At 49.4% G+C, this 24,659-nt stretch overlaps 1 protein-coding gene across 11 annotated transcripts in view; it reads right to left on the bottom strand.

Moving 5' to 3' along the window:
- Positions 1 to 24,659, bottom strand: part of Rap1gap2 (RAP1 GTPase activating protein 2) — a 230,443-nt gene that overhangs the window by 167,501 nt on the left and 38,283 nt on the right. For 9 of the 11 annotated variants that reach the window (XR_008222175.1, XM_052756083.1, XM_052756087.1 and 6 more), the window contains one exon: positions 22,420 to 22,455. The exons of 1 other annotated variant lie outside the window; for it this stretch is intronic. Coding sequence is in view for 8 of the 10 variants with exons in the window: in XM_052756083.1 (XP_052612043.1) it covers positions 22,420 to 22,455 (36 nt within the window). In the remaining 2 variants the exon portion in view is untranslated. Of the gene's footprint in view, positions 1 to 12,763; positions 12,880 to 22,419; positions 22,456 to 24,659 lie in introns of those variants that run through there. One more of the 11 variants, XM_052756089.1, reaches the window with a different exon arrangement.

Here is a 24,659-nt window from a genome sequence, read left to right as displayed (position 1 = left end):
AAATAAATACATACATACATATATACATACATACATACATACATACATACATACATACATACATACATACATAAATAGAAGCCCCTATCCTCACAAAGCCACTGCTGTTTCCTTTGGACACTGTCTGGAACCACATGGGCTCTGTCTCTTACCACTAGAAAATAGCACAAAGCCCATCAGTGTGTGACTTGTCTGTTTCACTCAATAAACTTGGACCACGAGCATTGCTGGGAGTGTGAGCCTCGCCATTCATCCTGCTGAGCCATCCTGAGCTCAAGAACCCAATGCCACAGGGATGAACTGCAGCTCTTCACACTCACCACATTCTACATCAAAGGTGTTGCATTCCCATGCACACTGGCTTGCCTCCATACACACAACAGACCTGCTTTGAAACTCCCCCAGGCACAAGACCTCAGTTTCCACAACGTTCCTTTCACACTCTAGGGGGATCCTCTCAGACAACTCTACCTTTATAGGACACTACTGTATCCTCCAGCCTGGGTCACCATGAGGTTCAGCCCCACCCTCCACAGCAACACAACCATGGTGCCTTTGCCTCCCTAATCCATCCCCAAGATGCCCAAAGCTACTGTGCCAATCACCAGGGACATAGGTAGCTCCCATTCACCCCTCCAGGATGCCTATCACCTCCTCAGCACCACATCCAGACTCCCTCGAATAGACTTACACATACCCTACAGGGCATCCTTCCACTGGGTTCTGGAGCTTGGCTCACTACCTTGGAAACTGCTCCTTACACTACCTGACCCCTTTTCCTGGATGTTCTCTTGGTTTCAAACTCCTAGAGGATTCTCTTTTGGCTGTCACATGCTGTCTCTCCAGGAGGAAGTTCCCACTTCTCCCATACCCCTCATGCTTTGGTGTGACTGTTAAAAGTCCCCACAGTCTGAGTTCTTTGCAGTCAGAGACCAGATGTTGTTCACATCTGACTCCCCTTTATCTCCTGTAACAGGGCTGGTCATGAGCAGAGTGCCTTTTGTAGTACCTTCCGTGTGTTTGCTCGATTCCTCCTAAACATCCCTGTGAGACAAAAACTCTTAGCGTCTTCATCTTCAGGGTGGGGAGGTCAGGGCTCTGCCCTCGGGTGACCTCAGCAGTGAGTGACAAAGCCAGGATTCAACAAAGGAATCCCAGCACCTAAATCAGGGCCAGCTTAAAGGAGGTGCTCAATAAATATTCATGAGATAACAGACAGCCTACATTCCTCCAGTCTCTGACCTTGGCACTGACAGCTCCATCAAAGGCACAGAACACTGGTGTGTTTGCTTCCTAAGCTCCAGCTCTGACCCAGCTATCACAGCCACGTTTCTTCCCCTCCCGCTCTCCTGCCCAAACCTTGAGCAGAAAATGATCCAGCCACTGCCAGTGGAAGAGATGCTGACAAGCCTAAGGTTTCTGTTTTGTTTGGTTGGTTCAGGAGGGGTCTGTTTAGAGCAGCATGGGGAGGTAGGCTGTACACTACCAAGAACACCACTTGCCTCTTTTCCGTTTCTCTTTCTGATTGTTTTTTGAGCCAGGGTCTTATTGTGTAGCCCTAGCTGACCTACTACTCACAATGTAGCCCAGGCTGGCCTTAGATTTACAGCAATCCTCCTGCCTCAGTCTCTTGAGTACTAGGATTACAGGCATGTGTCCAGCTCAGAAGCCTAGGTTTGGAAGGGAAGGTGACGTGGTAAGGTTTTAACTGAACTAGACTCTGGACAGAGACACCCTGAAAGATTCTGGGTGTTCCTTTCAGAACCGTCAGTGCGTCAGCCCACTTCCCCCGGGTTATCTTCCTCCTTGCTGCTGACCAGTGTGCTATTTCCCATTCGTTTCCACTGCGTCTCTATCCTGTTTGCTCAAGGTGACCTTGAGCAAGGTTGTCTCTGCCGTCTCCAGCTACCTCACTGATGACAGAGCCACTCAGAAGCATGGCCACCATCCTTTCCACTTCGACTGGGTTTGTGTGAGCTGCACATCCTGCACCAGGGACACAGAGAAAGGTGTGCAGACACAGGTCCCTGAGGTCTGAAAGTCCCTGATCTGTATCACCAGGACCCTTCCCTGCAGACAGCGGTACATACATACTCAACACTCACGGGGACTGAGAACAGAATAACCAAGAAAAAGATAAAGGTTTTGGTTCTCTCTCTCTCTCTCTCTCTCTCTCTCTCTCTCTCTCTCTCTCTCTCTCTCTCTGACCTTTTTTAAATTGTATGAGTACTTTGCCATCATGTATCATATGCCTGGTCCCCAAGGAGTCCAGAGGAGGGTGTTGAGTCCCCCGGAGCTGGAGTTACAGATGGTTGTGAGATACGTAATGTGGGTGCTGGGAACTGAACCCAGGTCCTCTGGGAGAGCAGTACTTGCACTAAACGGCTGAACTGTCTCTCCAGCCCAACAAGATGGTTTTCCGCTGGATCAGAATTCTAGCAAATTCCTGAGCTCACACCATGTGAGCAAAGTGCTGAGGTTCCCTTGACGAGGCCAGATGCCATCTCCTTCCAGTGAGTCAGCTCCCAACACAGATGACACAGGGACACAGCCCCTCTGCAAACTAGTGTGGTCCCAAGGGAAAGTGGAAGTGCTTCCCTTAGGAACACTTGGAATTCTGGGTTCCAACAAAGTGTCAGAGGTCAGGTACAGGAACCAGCCCCATCCTGCCCTCTGTCCTCAGAACACTCAAATGTTCTGGACCCAGGATGACTGCCCCCATATACAGCACTTTACACATGACCTGGAGATTTTCTGAATCCCGTGCAAGCTGCAACCATTGCTTTATTTCATTCCATTTCCCACATGTCCCTCATCCAGCATCAGCATCCAGTCTCAGTAGGACCAGCAGCCTCAGTGTGTATGCCCACATATGCACAGCTCAAGTCTGTTCTTCCCAGAACAGTGTATCTGAGAGTGACCACATGGGCCTTCCAAGCAAAGGAGAATCAGTAACAATACAGAGGCAGAAAACCCCCAGAACCCCAGCTCCAGTCTGTAGTAGTCATGAGACCAGGGCAAGTTCATTCTCCCAGAGGTGTGGCTTCTTCCATTTTAGATGAGGAGAGCTGGAGATGAAGCCCAGTGCTCAAATGCCTCCCTAGCATGTGGGAGATGCTGGGTTCAATTTCTAGAATAAAAAAAAAAAAAGGAAAAGGAAAAGAAAGAAAGAAAAAGAAAAATATTCCCCATAGCTGGGTGTGGTTACACACTCTTTGTAATCCCAATACTCAAGAGCTGGGGCAGGAGGATCACCACAAGCTCAAGGCCAGCCTGAGCTACAAAGAGCTACAAACCCTGCCTCGAAATAAAATGATATGGGGGCGGGGGACAGGAAGAACAGGAGGAGCCACATCCCAGGATTAGTGAGGACAGAAGGAAGGGACGTGGCCAGCACTGGGAAGCCACAGCTGGTTTTGTCCAGGTTGTAATGAGATGTGGCACTAGGCGTGTTTGTGTGCATGTGACCCTGAGTGACCTCCCATGGTCAAGTATGAATGTAATCCGAGTGTGTGTATTCAGGATATGCCAGGACTCTGACATGTCACACTAAAGTTGGATGCTGGCCAAAGATTAGAACCCTCCTAAAGTGACAGCTGTCCACGCCTGTCCCAGGCCCCAGGAAGCCGTGGCTATGTGAGAGCTCCCAGCTGCAGGGTACCAGTTCGTGGCTGCTTCCTTAGTGCCACCTAGTGGCACTGGATTTGCACAGTTCAGATACCTGTCCTTGGAGGAGAATTTCTACAGCAGGCCACAGGCTAGGTACAAAGTCTGAGCTTGCCTACCTCTTGGGAGCTGACCTGGGAGCCTGGCCTTCAGTCTCAGCCAGTGCTGACCAATAGAGCTGTCTGTGGTGGGGGCGGTGTTCTGAAGTGTGTCTGTCTAAGTAGGTCAGCCCCTGAGCACTCTGCTCCAGGAAGCAAGACGTATCTGTTTGCTTGTTTGATTATTTGTTGTGATGCTAGGGCCTTGCATATTCAAGGAAAGTATTCAAGTTCACACCCTGTTTCAAAAGGAAGGAAGGAAGGGAGAGAGGGAGGGAGGGAGGGAGGAAGAGAAGGAGGGAGGAAGAACATTTACCTTCACTAGTAGCCAAAGGAAACAGTCAAAAACACATAACAAAAAATTATATTCAGACACTTTGCATAATTTGTTATAATCAAAACTGGAAACAACATTAAAATCTAAAAGTAAAGCAATAGTTAAATTAATTCTGGGACCCCATAATCACAGGGTAAGTATCATTTTACATCATGGTGGGAGGTGCATTCTTTAATTTGGGGTTTGGTTTTGTTTGTGCTTTACTTTCGTTTTAAGACTGAGTCTCCACCAGGCTGTAATGGCGCACACCTTTAATCTCAGCACTCGGGAGGTGGAGGCAAGCAGATCTCTGAGTTCCAGGCCAGCCTAGTCTACAAATTGAGTTCCAAGACAGTCAGGGCTCTTACACAGAGAAACCCTGTCTCGAAAAGGAAAAAAAAGACCAAGTCTCTTGTAGCCCAGGTTGGCCTCAAGTCCACTATGTAGCAGGGGATGACTTTGAACTTCTGGTCCTCCAGCATCTACCTTCTAAACTCCCCTGGTTTTATGTGGTGCTAAGGATCAAACCCAGACCTTCACACATGCTAGGCAAGCACTCTGCTAACTGAGCCACACCCCCAGCCCCAAGTCACCTTTTAAAAGATTACCTAATGTGGAAGTGACACTGCACATTGCATAATACTTTCTTTCTTTCTTTTTTTTCTTTTTTCTTTTTTTTTTTTTTTTTTTTTTTTTTTTTTTTTTTTTGGTTTTTCGAGACAGGGTTTTTCCGTGTAACATTCCTGGCTGTCCTGGAACTCGCTTTGTAGACCAGGCTGGCCTCGAACTCACTGAGATCCGCCTGCCTCTGCCTCCCAAGTGCTGGGATTAAAGGCGTGCGCCACCACTGCCCGGAGCACAATACTTTCTTAAAGTCTAAAAACATAAGACTATTAAGAAACATTCAAACAGTAACGTGGAAGGGACCTAGTTCAGTGGCTCACCGGTGGCTTAGCAGGCTTGACCCCTGGGTTTGATGCCCACCATCATAAGTAGGAAGAAGAATGATGTTTTGGGTGTGGGTTTCAGCTTACTTTTTTTTTTTCATTTCAACATTTGTACATACTTTTTAAAATCTCCTACAGTGAGCATGCACTATTTTTATAATCAGGAAAATGCTATTTTTAAAAATGGGAGGAGGGCTGTACCAGTATGAGGAAAGACTTGTGATCCAGCTTTTAAAACAAGAGAGAGAGAATACAAGAACACACCCAGGCCTACAGAGAAGGACCCCGGTGGAGGCAGACACTGTGATCTGATTAGTTATGCCAGAAGGGTTTTCATTCATTCATTCATTCATTCATTCATAATTCTATTAGTGTCTGTGGAATAAGTAAATAAAATGTGTTCTTGCCAATCAGATTTGAGCTTCCACAACTGTGAGGACATGGGCAGTAGACGGAATGTGGGTGGTTAAAACCCCCCTTGGGAGCCTGACAATACCACACAGAGCTGCAGCCTTATGGCTTCACCTCTGGTCCCTGACATGGGGGCCTCTCATGAACACACATAGGTTCAAATGGAGAGAACTGTGGAAGCAGAGTTTGAGATGTCAAAACATGAAAATGACCCAGTGATCCAGCTGTGCAAGATGCAACAGTGATCACAAAATGTACAAATAGACACTAATTGGCAATTCAAAAGAATCTAGCCAGGTGATGGTGGTGTGCACCTTTAATCCCAGCACTTGGGAAGAAGAGGCAGGTGGATCTCTGTGAGCTATGAAGAGAAGCCCTGTCTCAAAAAAACCAAAAAGAAGAGAAGAGGAGGAGGAGGGAGGGGAGGAGGAGGAAGGGGAGGAGGAGGAGGAGAAGGAAGGGGAGGAAGAAGGGGAGGAGAAGGAGACGAGGAAGAGGAAGAAGAGGAAGAAGAAGAAGAAGAAGAAGAAGAAGAAGAAGAAGAAGAAGAAGAAGAAGAAGAAGAAGAAGAAGAAGAAGAAACTACAAGGAGCTCCGAGAGAGTCCAGAACCCTTAAGGAAGGGCACACACTCAGGACTATAATAGCAACAGCCACATATACAGTACACATCTGATGTTGGATATATCTCTGCACTAGTCTAAGCATGGACACATGCAAACTTACTTCATTCCCAAAATAACACTTCCAGTAGGTTTTGTGCTTTCCAAGAGAGGAAACTGAGGCACAGAGAAATTAACTAACCTGTCTAAGAGCTTAGGGCTGATAAGAGGGGGGGCCTAGCTCTGAACCCAGACAGCCTAGCCAGCATGACACCATGTCAAAAATTCAAAAGGATGTCACATATGTGATGTTTTGGGGGGGGGTGGGAGGAAACAGGATCTCTCTATTATGTAGCTTTATCCTGAAATCACTAATACACCAGGCTGGCCTCAAACTCAGAGATCCACCCCTCTTTGCCTCCAGAGTGCTGAGATTAAAGGCGTGCATCACTAAACCCAGCACCTGTGTGAATTTTTAATACAGTTGTCCTCAAAGGACAGGATCAACTCCCACAGATGCCAGGATCCAGGTTGCTGAAGTTCCTTATAAAAAATGGGTTGATACTCACATAGAACCCACACACATCCTCCTGTATGAAGCCTGTCTTCTCTGGATTGCTTAGGGCACCTAACACACTGCAATGCTGTGTGAGACAGAGGAGGAGTAGATGCGGGGACAGAGAGGAGGTGGGGTAGGGGGAACAGGAGGAGAGGAGGGAAAATTGCAGTCGGGATACAAAATGAATGAAAAAATTTAATTCATAAATAAAAAGTAAAAATAAATGTCATACTGTGTTGTCCAGGGAATAATAACAAGCAAAGGGGTCTGCACCTGTGCAGTACAGGTGTGGTTTGGAATATATGTATTGCTAGGTGTAATGATGCATGTATTTAATCCCAGCACTCAGGAGACAGAAGCACATGGATCTCTATGAATTCAAGGCTAGTCTGGTCTACATAGTGAGTTCCAGGCCAGTCAGGGGTATGTGATGAGACTCTGTCCAAAAATATGTGTATTTTCAATCCAAGGTTGGTTGAATCTGTAGATATGAAACCCAAGGACACAGAAAGGTCAAATAATACACAAAACTATAGATTACTTCTAGATAATCGTATGGAGCTGGAGAGATGGCCCAGTCTGTAAAGTGGTTGCCAAATAAGGATAAGGATAAGGTCCTGAGTTCAGTCCCCAGCCCCCGATATAAAAAAGGCAGGCACTGGAGTGCACACATGTAATCCCAGCACTGAGGAGGCATGGAGAGAGGGCCCTGAGGTTCACTGACTGCCAATCCGGCAGAATTGGCAAGGTCCCAGTTCAATGAGAGACTGTCTCAAAAAATGGACGGGGGAGACGACAAAAGAAATAAAGAAGGTGAGGAGTAATTGAGTGGAGAGCAATTGAGAAAGACACCAAGCATCCACCTCAGGCCTCCATACACACAGGAACACATACATCTATACCACACGCACACGCAAAACAAATTCTGACGTAGGCTGCAACATGGATGAATCTTGGAGACTCTATATTAAGTGAAATAAACTATACAGGAAAGTGCAAATATCACAGGGTTTTACTTGTGTGAAACTCACAGAGACAGACAGAGGAATGATAGCCACCAGGGTGGAAAATGATGGGGAATGAAGAGTTACTGCACCGTGGGTACAGGGTTTCAGTCTGGGGGTGCAGTGGGCAGTGGTCCACGGCAGCACGTAAAGGGGCTAGGGAGGTATAATTTTTTAGCTGGGGGTGTAGTTCATTGATCCACTGCCTCCCTAGCATGAACACCTGCTCTGCATGAACCATGCATGGTGCATAACCCTGGAATCCCAGCAGCCAGAAGGTGGAGGCAAGAGGATTAGAAGTTTAAGGTTTTCCTTGGTTATATAGTGCTTTTGAGGCCAGACTGGGCTAGGTGAGACCCTGTCAAAATGAAGAAAGGGAGAGAAGGAGGCGGGGGGGGGGGGGGGGGGGGGGGGGGGGGTGGGGGGGGAATGGAGGGAAGGGAAACCTTCTATCAAATGTATTTTATTAAAATAAAAAGGGTTGGTGAGAATTAGATAAAATGTTAGCTGTCAGTTGAGGGTGCAGATCAGTGCTAGAGTGCTTGCCTAGTATGCATGAGGCCAAGTTCAATTTCCAGAGCCACATCAAAACAAAACCGTTAGCAATGATCAATTCTGGGTCTCAAGGATCCAGAGGTCGGTCGGGCATACAATTATCTAAGGTGTGGAGGGGGACGGGGTTCGGGGAGGGGGAAATGACCTGAGTTTAGAGAAGAGTGGAAAGCAAGCTTAGCAGCAGGAAGGCCCTGGAAGCTGGCTCAGGCTTTCCCGTCTCTTCCCTCCTCCTCCTCCTGTTTGCACTGCACAGCGGTTGCTATGGAAACAAGGGCACCTTGGGCTCCTAGAGCTCAGCCCAGGTGCTGCTAACTCTGGGAATAATACCAGCATGTGCGTAATAGAAAGGCCCCCAATCCTCAGGGCTTTGTGTACACACATATCTGTCCCAATGCCCTCTGTCTGTCTAGCGACCATGTCACTGGTGTGTTCACATCTGTCCTCAGCAGGCACGCTTGAGTAGACGTGCACATCATTCCAGCTTGCCCTTGTGGGTACATGGGGATGTTTACAGGCCTATGGGTAGGTCACATGGTTACATTATGTGATCGCAGAGCATCGCACAGCCCAAGACTATTATATGCCACCACAAATATTTTGACAGGTGGCATTTGTTGAGCACTGTGTACTAAATACTATGTTCCATGCTTCCCCTGAACTATCTCACCTACACCTCACAACAGCACCGACGTGTAGCACTATTAATATCCCTCGGTAAAGAAACTGGGGCACAGGAAAGTTGTGTGGTTTACCTAAGTACACCCAGAACCTTACCACTGAATCTGCATTGTGGGAACAGCCCTTTATTTTTTTTAAAAAAAAAATTTGTTTATTTTACTAGAGTGTAACCTTTAATCCCAGAACTTGGGCAGCAAAGGCAGGTAGATCTCTGAGTTTGAAGCCAGCCTGGTCTACAGAGCAAATTCCAGGACAGCCGGGGTTGTTACACAGAGAAACCCTGTCTCAAAAAACCAAACAACAACAACAACAACAACGATTTGTTTATTTTTATTTTATGTGTATCAGTGTTTCCCTGCAAGTTTCTATACATCACATACATACATGAAACCCACAGACGCCAGGAAAGGGCACAGGATCCCCTGAAACTGGAGTCAGAGATGAGTGTGAGCTATCACGTAGGTGCTGAGAATTGAACCCAGGTCCTTTGCAAGAGCATCTAGTGCTCTTAACCACTGAGCCATCTCTCCAGCCCTAAGGGTGACAGCCCTTTAAATGGACTAGATCCCAAGCAGCTGTGGGCCACCTGCACTACAAGTACTATGTCCAGCCGTGGTAACAAACACTAAGGCTTCCTGAACCCCACCCGTCGGTGATAAGGCAGAATTTCCCAGAAGGGGCCTAGGAAGGTGCATTTTAACCATCCCCTGGACTGGTCTGCCCTGCCACCAGAGTAAGCAGCCACTGATTCAACCTATTCTGGTCATGGCAGAGTGGGGATGAGGCTGTCCCTCCTGAATCCTGCTCCTGAAAGTCCACTGGCAGCCCACAGCTCCTGTCTATAACAGACATCTAAGAGCAGCCAGGCCACGGCAGCTGCTGTCAGCACACTCCTCCCCAGGGCAGGGCCCCACAAGTCAGTTATGTGGCTTTGTGGCCTGCCAGGCACGGATTTCCGCCCCCTCCACCCTCTCGAAATGAGCTGGGTGTGGGGCGGAGGTTCGCACGGTGGTAGCCTGCCTATTCACAGATCAGTCAGAGACTGGGAGGGAACACCACCTGGCCAGGACAAGGAACACTACAGAAAGCTCCTACTGGCTCTGACCTCAGGGGATAAGAGAAGGGCACAGGCAGAAGCCATATAACAGTCACAGCAGAAGCAGCACTCACTGTGACCCTAACCAGTGAGATTCTTCCTGCTCCAGGATGCTGAGGAAGGGAACGCTGGGTGTACTAGAAGTGTCAGCTAATCCAGGAAAGAACAGGTGGAGGTGTATTTGCAAGAAAACAAAACCAGAGGTGAGATAACTAACTTGCCTCAAGTCATCCAGCAGGTAGAGACAGTATTTAAACAGAGACTGGCCGGGCGGTGGTGGCGCACGCCTTTAATCCCAGCACTTGGGAGGCAGAGCCAGGTGGATCTCTGTGAGTTCGAGGCCAGCCTGGGCTACAGAGCGAGATCCAGGAAAGGTGCAAAGCTACACAGAGAAACCCTGTCTCGAAAAACCAAAAAAAAAACAAAAAAAAAAAAACAGAGACTGTGTGTCTCCAGTGGCCACAATGTAACCCACTGGTTGGTACCTCCTCTTCTGCACACATTGAGAAAGGTTATGGATGGCATGCTGTGACCAAAGAAGTTCAGCAAAATCTGGAGATAGTTTTGTCACAGCTGGGGGTGGGTTACTGGCAATAGGTGGGTAGAGGTCAGAGATTCTGTTAGACATCCTACACGGGCCAGGACAGACCCCCACAGGGACCATCCAGACCAATGTGAAAAATCAAGCCCTGGACCAGAGTGACAGACCCACCTGGAGTCCACATGAACCTCTCGCCCCACCTGACCCACTGGCTACCATCATGCTTGTCTGTTCCTGGAGATAGCGGTTCTCAAACTTCACGGCCACTGATGTCACTCGGGAATCTTGAAAAGGTGCAGATGCCAAGTTCCACCCGGGTCCTCTGATTTCATTGATGTTGATTTTATTGTTATTGTTTTCTTGTCCTCCCCCCCTCTCCCCCCACCGCCCCAGGGACTGGGCCTTGCTTTGTAACCCAGGCTAGCCTTGAACTTGAGATTTTCCTACTGCAGCCTCTGAGTGCTGGGATTATGGGCTCATACCACCACACCCGGCTGTTGCTCCAAATTCTTTATGGTCGCCAGATGCACAGACATCTGGAGACCATGGCCTTGTGAAAAGAAAGCAAGGGTCTTACTATTGGTTGTGGATCTAAGATAGTTGGTGAGCATTCCAAAAAGAGAAGTCCCCACAAGCCCCGCACAATCATGACTACCAGCCCCATCATCAGAAATGGGGGCCTGACCCCACGACAGCTCCTGGGACAAGCCCATGTGGGGTCAGCACTAACAGAGTCTGCATGCATATTTGCATCTGACTCCCCAGAGCAGGGCAGTTAGAGTGGCTTTTGAAATGAAGACTTAGTCACACTGGCAGAGACAAGGGGGAGGAGATTAACTCCAGAGCTTCCATCCTGTCTGGGCAGGAGATAATGGGCCTGAACTAGGAGGCAGGAGGACCGGCCCTCCCTCCGTGAGTCAGAGGTTTCTCAGCCCAGAGAGAGGAAGCACTAGATATGAAAGAGAGAAAAGGTTAATTGGAGGGAGCCAGTCTGGGAACAGAGCCGGAAATGATCAGGCAGCCCGTGAGGGGGCAAGAGCTGTAAAGTGGAAAGGGGACCTGAGGATAGGGACTGGGGAATCAGCCACAGAGAAGTGAGGGCAGAGACTCGATGGCACATCAGGGCCAAGGTCACCCACAGGTAACGCCAGGGCCTGTCCAGCTGCTTTCTTAGCTCTTAAGTTAGTTGTCAAGGCTTTGCCCAAACTCCAGATCTCCAGTGGCTTTAAGGCAGCTCCTGTAGTAACAGTAAGGTGAGCAAGGCCTGTAGCCCCATCCTCCCCAGAGGCCGCAGCAAGGGGATCTCAAGTTCAAGGCTAGTCTGGGCAACTTAGCAAGCTCCTGCCTCATATCTGGGGGGCTCATGCAGGCCACCTAGAAAACTTCAAACAAAGCCCAGGACAGGCACTGAGAAACCCTATACACTGAAGGGTCCAGGCTGGTTAGCCGGGAGAGGGGAAGAGTTAAGCCACAAGGGGAGCCTTCTGAGCACTGGGAACAGGGGGTTGGCTTTGTTGAGGAGGAGGACAGATATGATTGGGTTATACAACGGCAGTTTCAGAGATTCAAAATGAAAATGATGGAGAGCAGTGAGCAGGCAGAACTATATTCTACTAAACTAGGCACCCTTAAAAGGGAATGAGCTCCCCGACATTGGAGACAACCAAGCTTAAGCTAAGGGACTAGCTTCAGAGGCAGAGGGAATTTGTGGCTAGTTTGTCTTGTTTGCTCCAAGCCCTCAGCCTCCAAGACCCTGCAGATCTAGGGTCTCTCCTGATGGCTCCCTTCTCCTCCCAGGACTCCCAGGAATGATGCTCTGGACTTGGCCTCCCAGGGAGGCCCAGATAGTCCAGACAAACCACAGATTGTCTACCTCTTTCCTGCTCTTCCCATAGGATCCAGAGCCTCCCATCAGGCCTGGACAGAGCTGAGGGCCTGAGAGACCTGTCAAGAACTCCAAGCCATGTAGCACAAGGCTTCCAGAAAGTAATCAGGGTAAAGGAGGATGCAGGGAGCCCAACTGTCAGGCCACCCATCCCACCCTCCTGCACCCCCACCCTCACCTCCCTCACTAACACAGTTACTATACCCATTCCACTCCATGGCTCCACCAGCCACATGGAAGACACCCTCACTGGGATCCAGGGATAAGCTGAGCCTTTCTTGGCTGTCCCACACCCACCTCAGAAGAGCTCCAGTCCCCAGAACCTAATACCCATCAGTAGACACTCACCAGCCCTGGTCAAATCTAAAAGCTGTTCATCTACCCATAAATCAGAACATGGACTCACCAGAGCTTCCTGGGCATGGTGGGAACCAGTCAGGGTGAGACTAGGAGCACATAGGTCCCTGGAGTTTGCAGAACTTGCCACCTAGCAAATGGCACCTCCAGGTACATCCCCAGTGCCTGGCAATGAAATCAGGACACAGCCCAAATGCCAGCTAAGCATCCGCCTGGTAGCCACTCACACCGCCCCAGACTCCGATCCCAAAACAGTCTTGTTCATGGTTACCATAGGAACTTGCTAAAGCCAAAAAAGGCACCACACAGGCACCCACATAGGCCCTCTAAGCTTGTGTCCACTTGCATGGGTAAACACATACACACACACACACACACACACACACACACACACACACACACCATATACACACCAGCACTATCCAGGCATGGGGCCCATCCTGAAAAACATCAGTGACCCAGGTTCTGACACTGGGCATAGAATCAGACAAGCTCCTCTACGGTTCCCTGCAAGCTCAGGGCACCAGCTGCCAGGCACAAGGAGCTCACCTGGAGCTCACCCACTGAAGGTACACCAGGAGTTGAGTTAGGTTGGGGGCAAAGATAACCACATTGTGCCTGCAGGGCACACTGCCCTTTGCCTCCCTGTGACACACCAGCTCCCCAGCCCTCCACACTCTCCTTCTCTAGTCCCTTCTACTAGCTGGCATGTATAAGTTCCAGGACCCTAAACAACACAGGATAAAGAGCAGAAAGAGAAGAGAGGTTTTATACTCAGAACCCTATTGCCTCCCTGAACTGACCCAATTCCTGAGCTCCCCATCTCCGCAAAGGGGACCCACATCCACCCAGGGCTCACTCTCTCCGGTCCTACCATCTCACTCTGGTCTGCGGCCCACAAAGTATCTGAACCTGACCGCTCTCGCCCCTTCTGAATGCCCTCTCATTCTGCCCAAGCCCTCCCACAGCCCAACCACACTCCTACAGGCAGCCCAACCCAGCCCCTCCCAGCCCATCTCCTGTCTAGCAAGAACAACGGCTCCCAGGTCCTCTCACCCACGCTACCTCACACCTCGGTGGTGCCTTCACGATGCAGTGATGCAGCACCAAGCCTCTCTTCCCCACACTGGACCACTGACCTCACACACCCTTAGAGACACCCTAGGCCATGCCCAGGTCTCCAGAAGGGGAGCGCAAGTGGGAACCCTTGTTACATCCCACGGCAACTGTGTGCACTGTCCCTATGGGGCTGAAAGCTACCAAGAGCAGACCACCTTCCCACCCTGTTCTTGTCCTCTCACCATCCCTGGCCTGGCAGTGGATTTGGAATGTAGATGCCCAATAGATGCTGGTTGAACTGACTCAACCTTCTCCCCACAAAACATCGAGCTCCCTGTGTCTTTGACAAGCCCAAGAAACTCGGCAGATGCTCCAGGTGTGTAGAACTGGAGCTAGGATGAGTCAACTGCAGAAAGTTCCAGAACATCTTTGTGGTGACCTAAAGACTCTTGTGATCCACAATAAAGATCTGCCAGCCAGTGGAGAAATGAACCGCTTATCATGGCCCTTGAACAAAGAAAAGAGCCATTAAGTAGGGATCATTGGTCGACTGCAGAGTAATGGGCTCTCTGGAAAGCCTGGAAACACACACTGGTACCCAGGAAATTGAGCCCTGAGTCCGCGAGCTGATATCGTGACTGCCTGACACCAAGAAAGCGGATGTCTGCAGAGATGATCACCTAGATTGTACATTGCTCTTACAGACTGGGTATGATGGGGCACACCTTTAATCCCAGCACTCAGGAGGCAGAGACAGGCAAATCTGTGATCTCAAGCCAGCTTGGTCTATATAGTAAGTTTCAGGCTAGCCAGGGCTACATGGTGGGACCCTGTCTCCAAAAAAAGGGGGGGAGGGGCAGGTGAAGGGCTGTGACAAAGCAAGAAATGGCACTTCCCAGAGGTGGTGTGCTCTGTCCTGCACGGTGTCTGTAGTGGCTGCTCTCAGAGATGCTGGTGGCCAGGGGGAGCTGCATTGACACACAGCTGTTCCCACTTACAACCACCTTGTTTCTAATAGAATTTGAACTGTTAGCTGCTTAAATCATCAACTCAGAATAGCAATGGCGGCCTACGGTCAAACCACAGCATACCCGTCCCAAGTCAGACCTCTCCTTCCCTCCCTTGAGGGAGAAATTTGCACTCAGCTCATCACATGCTCTCTGTCTACCAGAGGTGTCATTTCTAGGGGCCAAGAATGAGCCATCAATGATACAGGTGGGTTCTCTTTTTTTTAAGATTAATTTATTTTTATTCTATATGTAAAAACATGTGTTGCTGCATGTATATATGTACATGCCATGTGTCTGGTGCCTGAGGAGGCCAAAAGAGGGCATTGGATGCCCTGGAACTAGAGTTAAGGACAGCTGTGAATCACCATGTGGATGCTGGTAACTAAACTAGGGTCTTCTGAAAGAGCAGCCAGTGCGCTTAACTGCTGACCGTCTCTCCAACCCCCAATCAGGTTCTTTTTCCTCCTAGACTCAGATTTGGGCATTTGGACATGATATTTCCCAGCAATGGAGATGATTTATCCTGAGCCGCACTCATGTTCATTCGGTGCCTGTGGCTGTCCCTAGGTACAACAGTCATCTCGGGTGACTGGAGCTACGCATCAGACAGACAGACAGGCAGGCAGACAGACAGGCACGCACACACACACACACACACACACACACACACACACACACACACACACACACACAGGGTGGAGGGGCTCCTTCTTGGGACTTCTTCTTGGAACTTCCTCTGGGGGAAAGTGGGCTGACTATGATTCAGTTACTGTACCTTTGTCCCAAACCAGCTCCCAGAGCAGGCCAAAGATAGAGGACTCCTACATGCTACCACCTTACCTGTACCCATCCTCCTACTTCTGCATCTCCTCCTCCACCTGCCTCCCTCCACCTGCACCCCTCCACCTGCATCCCTCCACCTGCACCCCTCCACCTGCATCCCTCCACCTGCACCCCTCCACCTGCATCCGCCTCCCCTCCACCTGCATCCCTCCTCCTGCCTCTGCCTCCCCTCCACCTGCATCCCTCTGCCTGCCTCTGCCTCCCCTCCACCTGCATCCCTCCCCCTGCCTCTGTCTCCCCTCCACCTGCCTCTGCCTCCCCTCCACCTGCATCCCTCCCCCTGCCTCTGCCTCCCCTCCACCTGCATCCCTCCCCCTGCCTCTGCCTCCCCTCCACCTGCATCCCTCCCCCTGCCTCTGCCTCCTCTCCCCCTGCGTCCCTCCCCCTGCCTCTGCCTCCCCTCCCCCTGCGTCCCTCCCCCTCCCTCTGTCTCCCCTCCACCTGCCTCTGCCTCCCCTCCACCTGCATCCCTCTGCCTGCCTCTGCCTCCCCTCCACCTGCATCCCTCCCCCTGCCTCTGCCTTTTGCTTCCATCTCGGATCCTGTTTCCTTGTGATGGGCTAAGCATATGACCCACAATTTCATCATTCAGTGAACCTGTACTGAGAACCTCCTTTTGTGCCTGCCCAATGTCCAGTCTTGGGGATCCAGAGATGAAGGCTGCAGCCTTTAAAATATGCACATTTACTTGCTCAGCAGGGAGCACCTGCCATCATTCTGGTCCTCCCTGGCACCCCTCCTCAAAAAATACAAGAAGACATTAGCCAAGACTGGAATGTGGCTTAGTGGCTGAGAACTTGTCCTGCATGTACAAGGTCCTGGGTTTGATCCCCAGGACTTACAGAAAAGAAAGGGCATAAGCCACGCATGTGGCTAACATATGGAAGTTAGCTGGAGCAGGCTGTACAGGTAGAGAGAAGCAGGCCATTCACTGATTCTGCTCTCCCTTCTTCCAGACCCAGAGAAGTTAGTGACTTGCCCATTTGTTAGCCTGGGTATATATATATATAGACCCTGGGCCTGCCAACACACAATTCAAGCCTGTTTCTCCTGCATGGTACTACTGCCACATCCTCTCCATGTTCCTGTATGGCCCCATATCCCCTCTATCTCCAACTATAGTTAAGTCCTTGCCTCTGGGGGCCCTCCTCATGAAGGCATCATAGACTCCTGTCGGTCTGGGCATCCAGCAGGGAGGTGGGTACCAGGAGGTCAGCACTGTGAGGTAGACCCCTGATCAGGAGATGTGGGCTGAGAACACTCAGCTCTACCCTCATGGAGCAAAATACAAACCTGGATTCAAACTCCACCTTCATGCCTTTCTTGCTGATGACCTTGAACAAGATTCCCAACCTCTCCAAGTGTCTATCTTCCTATCTCTCAGATGCCAAAAGCAATGGTCCCTTCTCCACATGGTGGCTGCAGAGCCCCTGGACCACAGGTGATAAAATCTCAGTGTTCAGTGCTGATGGGGCAGACCTGATCTTCAGAACTATGTGCCTCAGGGACACCTCCAGGACTATCTTTGTATCAATGACACCAGGTCCCTGGAGAGTGAGCAGAGGAAATCAAGGAACGCAGGACACAGGCCGGGAGTATCTGCTGCACGTCAGAGAGGGAAGACACTTCGGCAGCAGAGGCAGAAGCAGAAAGTCTTGGATCCTGGAGGAACCCCTGCAGCATGAATTTGGCTGCTCAGCTGACCTGCCAGGAAGTGGAACCACAGCCTCAAATATATCTTCAGAAACCAGTTGACCCCCACTGCCAACTAAAGGAAGAGAACAATGAGACCAGATCATTTAGTCCCAATGCAAGTAGGGACTGGATATGACCTCTTGTGGTGTCTTCCTGTCTTTCTTCTCTGAGAACAGACAAGCCCCCACCTAGCGAAGTAGCCATTGCTCATCCAAACTGATTGGAGCATGGCTATAAACTGACAAGGGCTGGGCTAATTAGGCTCTCTTTTTTAAAATGCATTATTGATAAAGCAAGGCATACAGCACATGCCTGTAATCCCAGCACTTGGGAGGTGAAGGCAAGAGGATCAGGAGTTCAAGGCCAGCTCTGGCTACAAAGGGAGTTTGAGGCCAGACTAGACTCATAAGAACCCTGTCTCAAAATGAAAAGAAAAGTAAGCTTTATTGAGGCAAACTCTATATACCACTTTAAGTACGAGCCGGTGTCTTCAGGACCGTCGTAAACTTGCGTCATCATTACCACTGTCATCCTCACACTATCCATTCACAGTCCAGAAGCATAGTACCTCTTAAATTTTACTCTGCCTCCTCCTCTCCCAACAGACCCCCAAGCCCTCAAAAGAATTAACTTATCATGTAGTGGGACTTATCATGTAGGTGGAAGGGTGTAAGAAGTGGTTTTCAGTGTCTGGCTCCTTTTATGTAACTTGCTTTTATGCCATCCTATTCCATTTATGGATATACCACCTTTTGCCTAGTCACCCGCTGGGGTCTCCACTTGGGGTTATCATTAACAATGCTGCCATGAACATTAGTGTGCAAGGTTTTACACAGCCATGTTTTCATTTTCCTTCAATGTGTGTCTGAGAGGACTGATTATTGGACAGGACTCTATGCTTCCACCTGAGGAACTCTTAAACCATTACCCAAAGCAGTTGCTCCATTTTATATCTCTGCTATGAAAGTTCCAATCATTATTGTATTCGATGATGATGGTGATGAAGATAATTGCTGTTGTAGGGAGCATGCAGTAATATCTCATTGTGATTTCCTTTTTTAATTTTTCATTATTAGGGGCTGAAGAGGTGGCTTTATGGTTAAGAGCACTTGTTGCTCTTGCAGAGGACCCAGGTTCAGTTCCCAGCACCCACATCATGGCTCACAACTATCTGTAACTCCAGTTCCAAGGAATTCAATGCCTTCTTCTGGTCTCTGCAGTAACCAGGCATATACATAATACACATACACATATGCAGGCAAAACACTCACAGATATAAAATAAAATAAATCCCTAGGCCGTGGTGGGGCATGCCTTTAATCCCAGCACTCAAGAGGCAAAGGCAGGTGGATCTCTGTGAGTTCAAGGCCAGCCTGGTCTACAGAGGGAGTTCCAGGACAGGCCCCAAAGTTACACAGAGAAACCCTGGGGGAGGAGGGGGGGAGTCACCTGACCATATATGTAAAGGTTTATTTCTGAACTCTGAATTCTATTCCATTGATCTATAGTACTAAATTTATGACAATACCATGCCACCGATAGTTTTGTGGTAAATTTTAATATCAGAAGTTCAATCTTCCAACTTTGCTCCTTGTTAAATATATATATATGTATATATATATATATATATAAATTTTATTTATTTGTATTTTATGTACATTGGTTTTTGCCTGCATGTATATCTGTGTGAGGCTATCAGATCCCCTGAAACAGGATTACAGAGAGTTGTGAGCTGCCATGTGAGTGCTGGGAATTGAACCCCAGTCCTCTGGAAGAGCAGCTGGTTCTCTTAACTGCTGAGCCATCCCTCCAGCCCCCAACTTTGTTCTTCCCTTTCAAGATTCTACTCGAACATCCATGGATCTCCAGCATCTGGTTCAACCCCCCTGAGCTTCTCTTGGGTTCCCTAAGGCATGCTGGAGGTATCATTTCCATCTTTAGCCTAACCAGACTACACACCAAAGCTTTTCTTTTGTTGTTCTTTTTGTTTTTTGAAACAGGGCCTGGTGTATCCAGGGCAATAGCCAAGGATGACCTTGAGCTCTGGAACTTCCCCTCAACTCCAGATCTTCCAGCCTCTCCCTCCTAAGTGATGGGATTACAGGTATGTGCCACTACATCCAGTTTAAAGTGTTTGCTTCCTGGAGTCAACAGATCTTAAAGCTAGGACATCCTGCAGGACATCACCATCTCAACTGCATGTCCCCCATGCCTGCACTCTGTCTCAACTCCATGTCCCCCATGCCTGCACTCTGTCCCCCAGATATTCTGAGACCCAACTGAGACCCAACTCTCAGCCCTGGCCCATCCCCCCAGCTCCTCACACCACTCTAAACCCTGCTCCTTTACAGGTTACAAATAGTTCTGCTGCAAACAAACAGGGCCTCTATAAACCACTGTTGTAGTTGCCCTAGATGGCTCAAGGCATCCACCCAAAAAATACATCTCTACTCCACGTCCCTCAGCAACCTGGCCTAACGCCTCACACCTCATTCAATATGCAGATACCCCCCTGGGAAGCTCTGGAAAGGTCAGACATGTCTCAAAAGATAAAAGTAATCCCGGCTGCTGGAGAGGCGGAGCCAGGAAGATTACAGACTCAAGGTGTTGTTCTCTCCGTCCTCCAGGCACGGCCATTGCTACCATAGCATCTCTGAGTATCCACATGAGACACAAGACTGGGCTAAAAAGTGCTCCCTCATAAAGGGGAGCAGGAGGTAGTGAAGGCTTTACCAGCACATGTAACCTCTTACAAGCCCTTCCCCCAAGGGAAAACAAGCAGCTTAACAGTCGCTAGGCAGGGGACCTTTCTTAGGTGGTATAGTGACCAGTAAGTTGCCCACACTCTTGTAGGAAGCCCCTCAGCCATGCTCCTGCGAGTCACCCCAACTCAGTTCACTGGCTCACCAAGCTACACTTGCAGGAAGTCATTTCTTTGGTCTGTCACTGATGCCCTACCTGGGGTGAACACTCTTGTTCACAACTCCCCAGGAAAAGTTAATGCAATACAAGGCCAATCTGGAAACTTTATGAGACACTGTGTCACATTTTAAAAAGTAAAAAGAACAAGGTGGAGAGATGGCACAATGGATAAGAGCCCTTCTAGAGGACCTGGGTTCGATTCCCAGCACCCACAATGGGCAGCTCACAACCACTTGTAACTCCAGTGCCAGGAGATCCTATGCCTTCTTCTGGACTCTGCACATGGGTACACACACACACACACACACACACACACACACACACACACACACACACTTTAAAAAGAGCACTGGATAGAGCTCAGCGGGAGAGCACTTGCCTAGCACACACCAGCTCCTGCGTTCAATTCCTAGCACCACAAACAAAACAAAAGGAAATGAAACTGGAGTCAGTGTCCCGTCTAGACAACCTGCCCCAAACTGGGCCACACTGGTGCATACACCATGCTAGACAACGGCCCCATCACCCAGTTTGAGAGCAGCTTTAGAAACCAAGGATGTTCCATGGGCGTTTCTGGCTTCAGCTCTGTGGAGAGGCTAAAATCTCTCTCCCAGCTCTGCTCACCATCCCCTCCTCCCCAATCCCTCATCTTTCAGCTGAGTGGAAGGAAGACCTTCTATTCTGACCCCCTTGCATGCCAATCCTCAAGTCTGACCGTTTGGGCCCTGGCACCTGTACCCAGGAAAGTCAACACTGGCAACCAGATGACTCACTTCAGCTGATTTGGAGCAGGGACAAATGGAGGAGCCAACTTTGAAAAGGGGCAACTCATTAGAGAGAGAGAGAGAGAGAGAGAGAGAGAGAGAGAGAGAGAGAGAGAGATCTCCTAAATGAACCCAGAGCTTTGCACATGCCCACTGAACCCTTGCACAAAAATATGTGGCAGAAAAATATCTTCAGTAATTATCAAAGCTTTTCTTTTTTCCTTCTAGAATTTTCCACCTTTCCAATTCATTCAGCTGGAGCGGGCCCAAGAGAGGCGTGCACATGTAAAGTTCTTCAAGTTGGCTAAGTGTCAAGAGAGAAGGCTTAATGATAATGACCAAAGAGTTTACAGAACAGAAAGGGGAAGACAATGAAGGGGTGCGGGGAGGGAAGACAGCAGTTTCAAGACAAAGGGGCCTCTGCTCACCCTTCCCACAGAGACCAGCAACCACGTGTTGGACCTGAGCCTATAGTTCCCAGGCCTGAGATTTGTGGTATGAAGCCTCAGAGAGCCCCAGGCTGGGCGCAGCAGAGTGACCCCTCAGTAACAGATGACTCAATGGCCAGCTGATCCCACACACATACCAATGTTGTTTTAAGAGGTTCTGGGAGCAGGAGGAGGTAGAGATGGCTCAGCGGTTAAGAGCACTGGCTGCTCTTCCAAAGGACCCGGGGTTCAATTCCCAGCACCCACGTGGCAGCTCACGACTGTTTGTAACTCCAGTTCCAGGGGATCTGACACCCTCATACAGACGTACATGCAAGCAAAACCTCAATTACATTAAATAAATAAATCTTTTAATAGGAGAGAGAGAGATTCTAGGGACTAGAGAGATAGTTCAGTGGTTTAGAGGACCCGGGTTTGATTCCCAGCACCCACATGATGGCGCACAGCTGTCCACAGCTCCAGTGCCTGGGAACCCTTTGCCCCTGCAGGCAACAGGCACATACATGGTGCACAGACAGCATGCAGGCAACACACCCGTGTGCATAGAGTGAAACAATAATAATTTTAAAAAGAGGTCCTAGGACAATGTGCCATAGTTTTACAAATAGATGGAACGTGTCAGAAAGATGCTCTCTCGGCATTGAAGCTTCACATAAAAGTTTAAATAATAGAAAATACATCTTTCTTTCAATAAGTGTGCAACCTGAAAGTCATACCCGCCAGTCACATTCCCACCACACTTGTTCCTGCTGCTACCCCTCATGCCTCTGCCTCTCTCTGGACACCCACTCAAGAGGCCCATCCAGTCTCTTCCAGTACAGAGGCCCCTTCAGCCAAGTCCGGAATCTGACGGTCCATAGCATCAACCGTCACACACAACATGGGCAGACCAAGGCCCAGGGTGCACAGAGCTCCAGTCTGTTGTCATCTCTGACCTCTAAAGAATTGAAAAGAGCTACTCACTTGACCTTCAGACCCGCCAACATGGTCTTGTCGATCCTGCCAAGAGAAAAGCAAGGGCTTCAGTCAGTGTGGGGATGAGTGTGGGGATGAGGCTCCCTTCTGCATCTGTCTACAGGGAAAGCTGCTACAAGGCAATTTTTCGTTTGTTTGTTTGTTTTTCGAGACAGGGTTTCTCTTTGTAGTTTTGGTGCCTGGATCTCGTTCTGTAGACCAGGCTGGCCTCAAACTCACAGAGATCCGCCTGCCTCTGCCTCCCAAGTGCTGAGATTAAAGGCATGTGCCACCACTGCCCGGCTGCTACAAGGCAATTTTTCCTCCAGCTCAGGAAGGGAAATCTGAGTTCCACAAGGGTTGAGCCACACATACCCACCCCTATGGGAAGCTTTCCTGGGTGGCTTTAACTGCCAACCTTACACAATTGAAAACTATCTAGAAAGAGAATCTCAGTGGAGAAATTGCCTAGATCAGAGCGGCCTGTGAACACGGAGATTGTCTTGACTGATAATTGATATAGGAGGCCCCAGTCTACTCTGGGCAGCACTATTCCCTAAACAGGTAGTCCTGAACTGTATAAGAAAGTTGGCTGAGAACTGGAAAGCTGGTTTAGCAGTTAAACACACGTATTGTTCTTCGGGAGGACCCAAGTTCAATTCCCAGCACCCATACATTCAGGGGTCACAATCACCTTTACCTCCAGCTCCAGAAACATCTAACACCCTTAGCTTCTGTGGGCACCCGCATTCATATGTATATACCCCCACACAGACTCATACATATAATCAAACATAGTAAAACAAAAAAGAATAAAATGACTTTCTCTCTCTTTCTCTCTCTCTCTCTCTCTCTCTCTCTCTCTCTCTCTCTCTCTCTCTCTCTGTGTGTGTGTGTGTGTGTGTGTGTGTGTGTGTGTGTGTGTGTGCCTAAGCCAGCCAGCCAGCAGCATCCTCCTCCATGGTTCCTGCTATGTTTCTTGGCTGTGTGCAGTACCAAGCAGGCCTATCTGCAAGCTCCTCCTGACTTCTCTCAGTGACCTTTTTTCCCTTATAGTCTCTTTTGTTAGGTTTTTGTCACAGCAGCAGAAATGAAACTGGAACAGAAAGGCACTAGGACTCCCGGCGTTTTAGAGACTGAAACTAAAGAAATTGAAGCTTCCTAGGGGTCTGACTCTAGAGCAGTGATTCTCAACCTTCCTAACGCTGCGACCCTTTAATACAGTTCCTCAGGGTGTGGTGACCCCCAACCACACAATTATTCCTGTTGGTACGTCGTAACTATAATTTTGCTACTGTTATGAATTGTAATGTCAATATTTTTGGAGACAGAAGTCTGCCAAAGGGGCCCCAACCCACAGGCTGAGAAACGCTGTTCTAGAGCCTTCGGCGTTCTGCGTATATGCCACAGGAGATACAAGCACCTCAGCCACAGGGACTCTCCTGCTCCATGAGATGCTCGTCCATCAGGCAGGTACCCACCCCGGGGACAGAAGCCAACAGCAGACTCCAAGGAGAGCGGCAGGCCGGTTCAAACCGGGAGCCGGGAAGAGCACATTCGCTGCAGACACAGGCGCGCTCCCCGCCCCTGCCTGCACCCGCCTTCTCTGGCAAAGGAGGCAGTGTGTGAGGTTCTATTTTTACCCCTACATATGCCGGCCCTTCTGCTGGGAAGGGAGGTTCCTTTCACCATCCGAGGAACAGCGGGCAGTGTTCTCCCTGTCTTCAACGGATTGCAGGTCACTTCGCCCACGTCACCATTGTGACGAGTGCCACCACCACTCACGAATAATCACCACCACCTGTGGCACTCTCACAGCCGGTGTCACCACATGTCATCACTACCCGCTGTCACATCACACTAGTGTCACCATTGTCACCGACAATGTCATCACCACCTGTGTGACCATCACACCAGTGTCACCCACCGTCACCGACAATGTCAACACCTGTGTCTCCATCACACCAGTGTCACCATCACTAACAGTGTCATCAACACCTGTGTCCCCATCACACCAACATCACCACCACCACCCCTAATAGTGTCATCACTCCCCACTGTCACATCACAACCAGTGCCACCATTATCACTAACAGTGTCATCACCACTTGTGTCACCACCACACCAGTGTCACTACCACCAACCATATCATCATTGCCCACTGTCACCATCACAACCAGTGTCACCACTACCCCAATAGTGTCACCATTACCCATGTCACCAGCACAACACGTGTTGTGACCATCCCA

The sequence above is a fragment of the Peromyscus californicus genome, unplaced genomic scaffold (genome assembly GCF_007827085.1).
Source record: "Peromyscus californicus insignis strain IS unplaced genomic scaffold, ASM782708v3 Scaffold_3__1_contigs__length_106647218, whole genome shotgun sequence".
NCBI lineage: Eukaryota > Metazoa > Chordata > Mammalia > Rodentia > Cricetidae > Peromyscus > Peromyscus californicus.
This window is presented reverse-complemented; position numbering and strand designations above follow the sequence as displayed.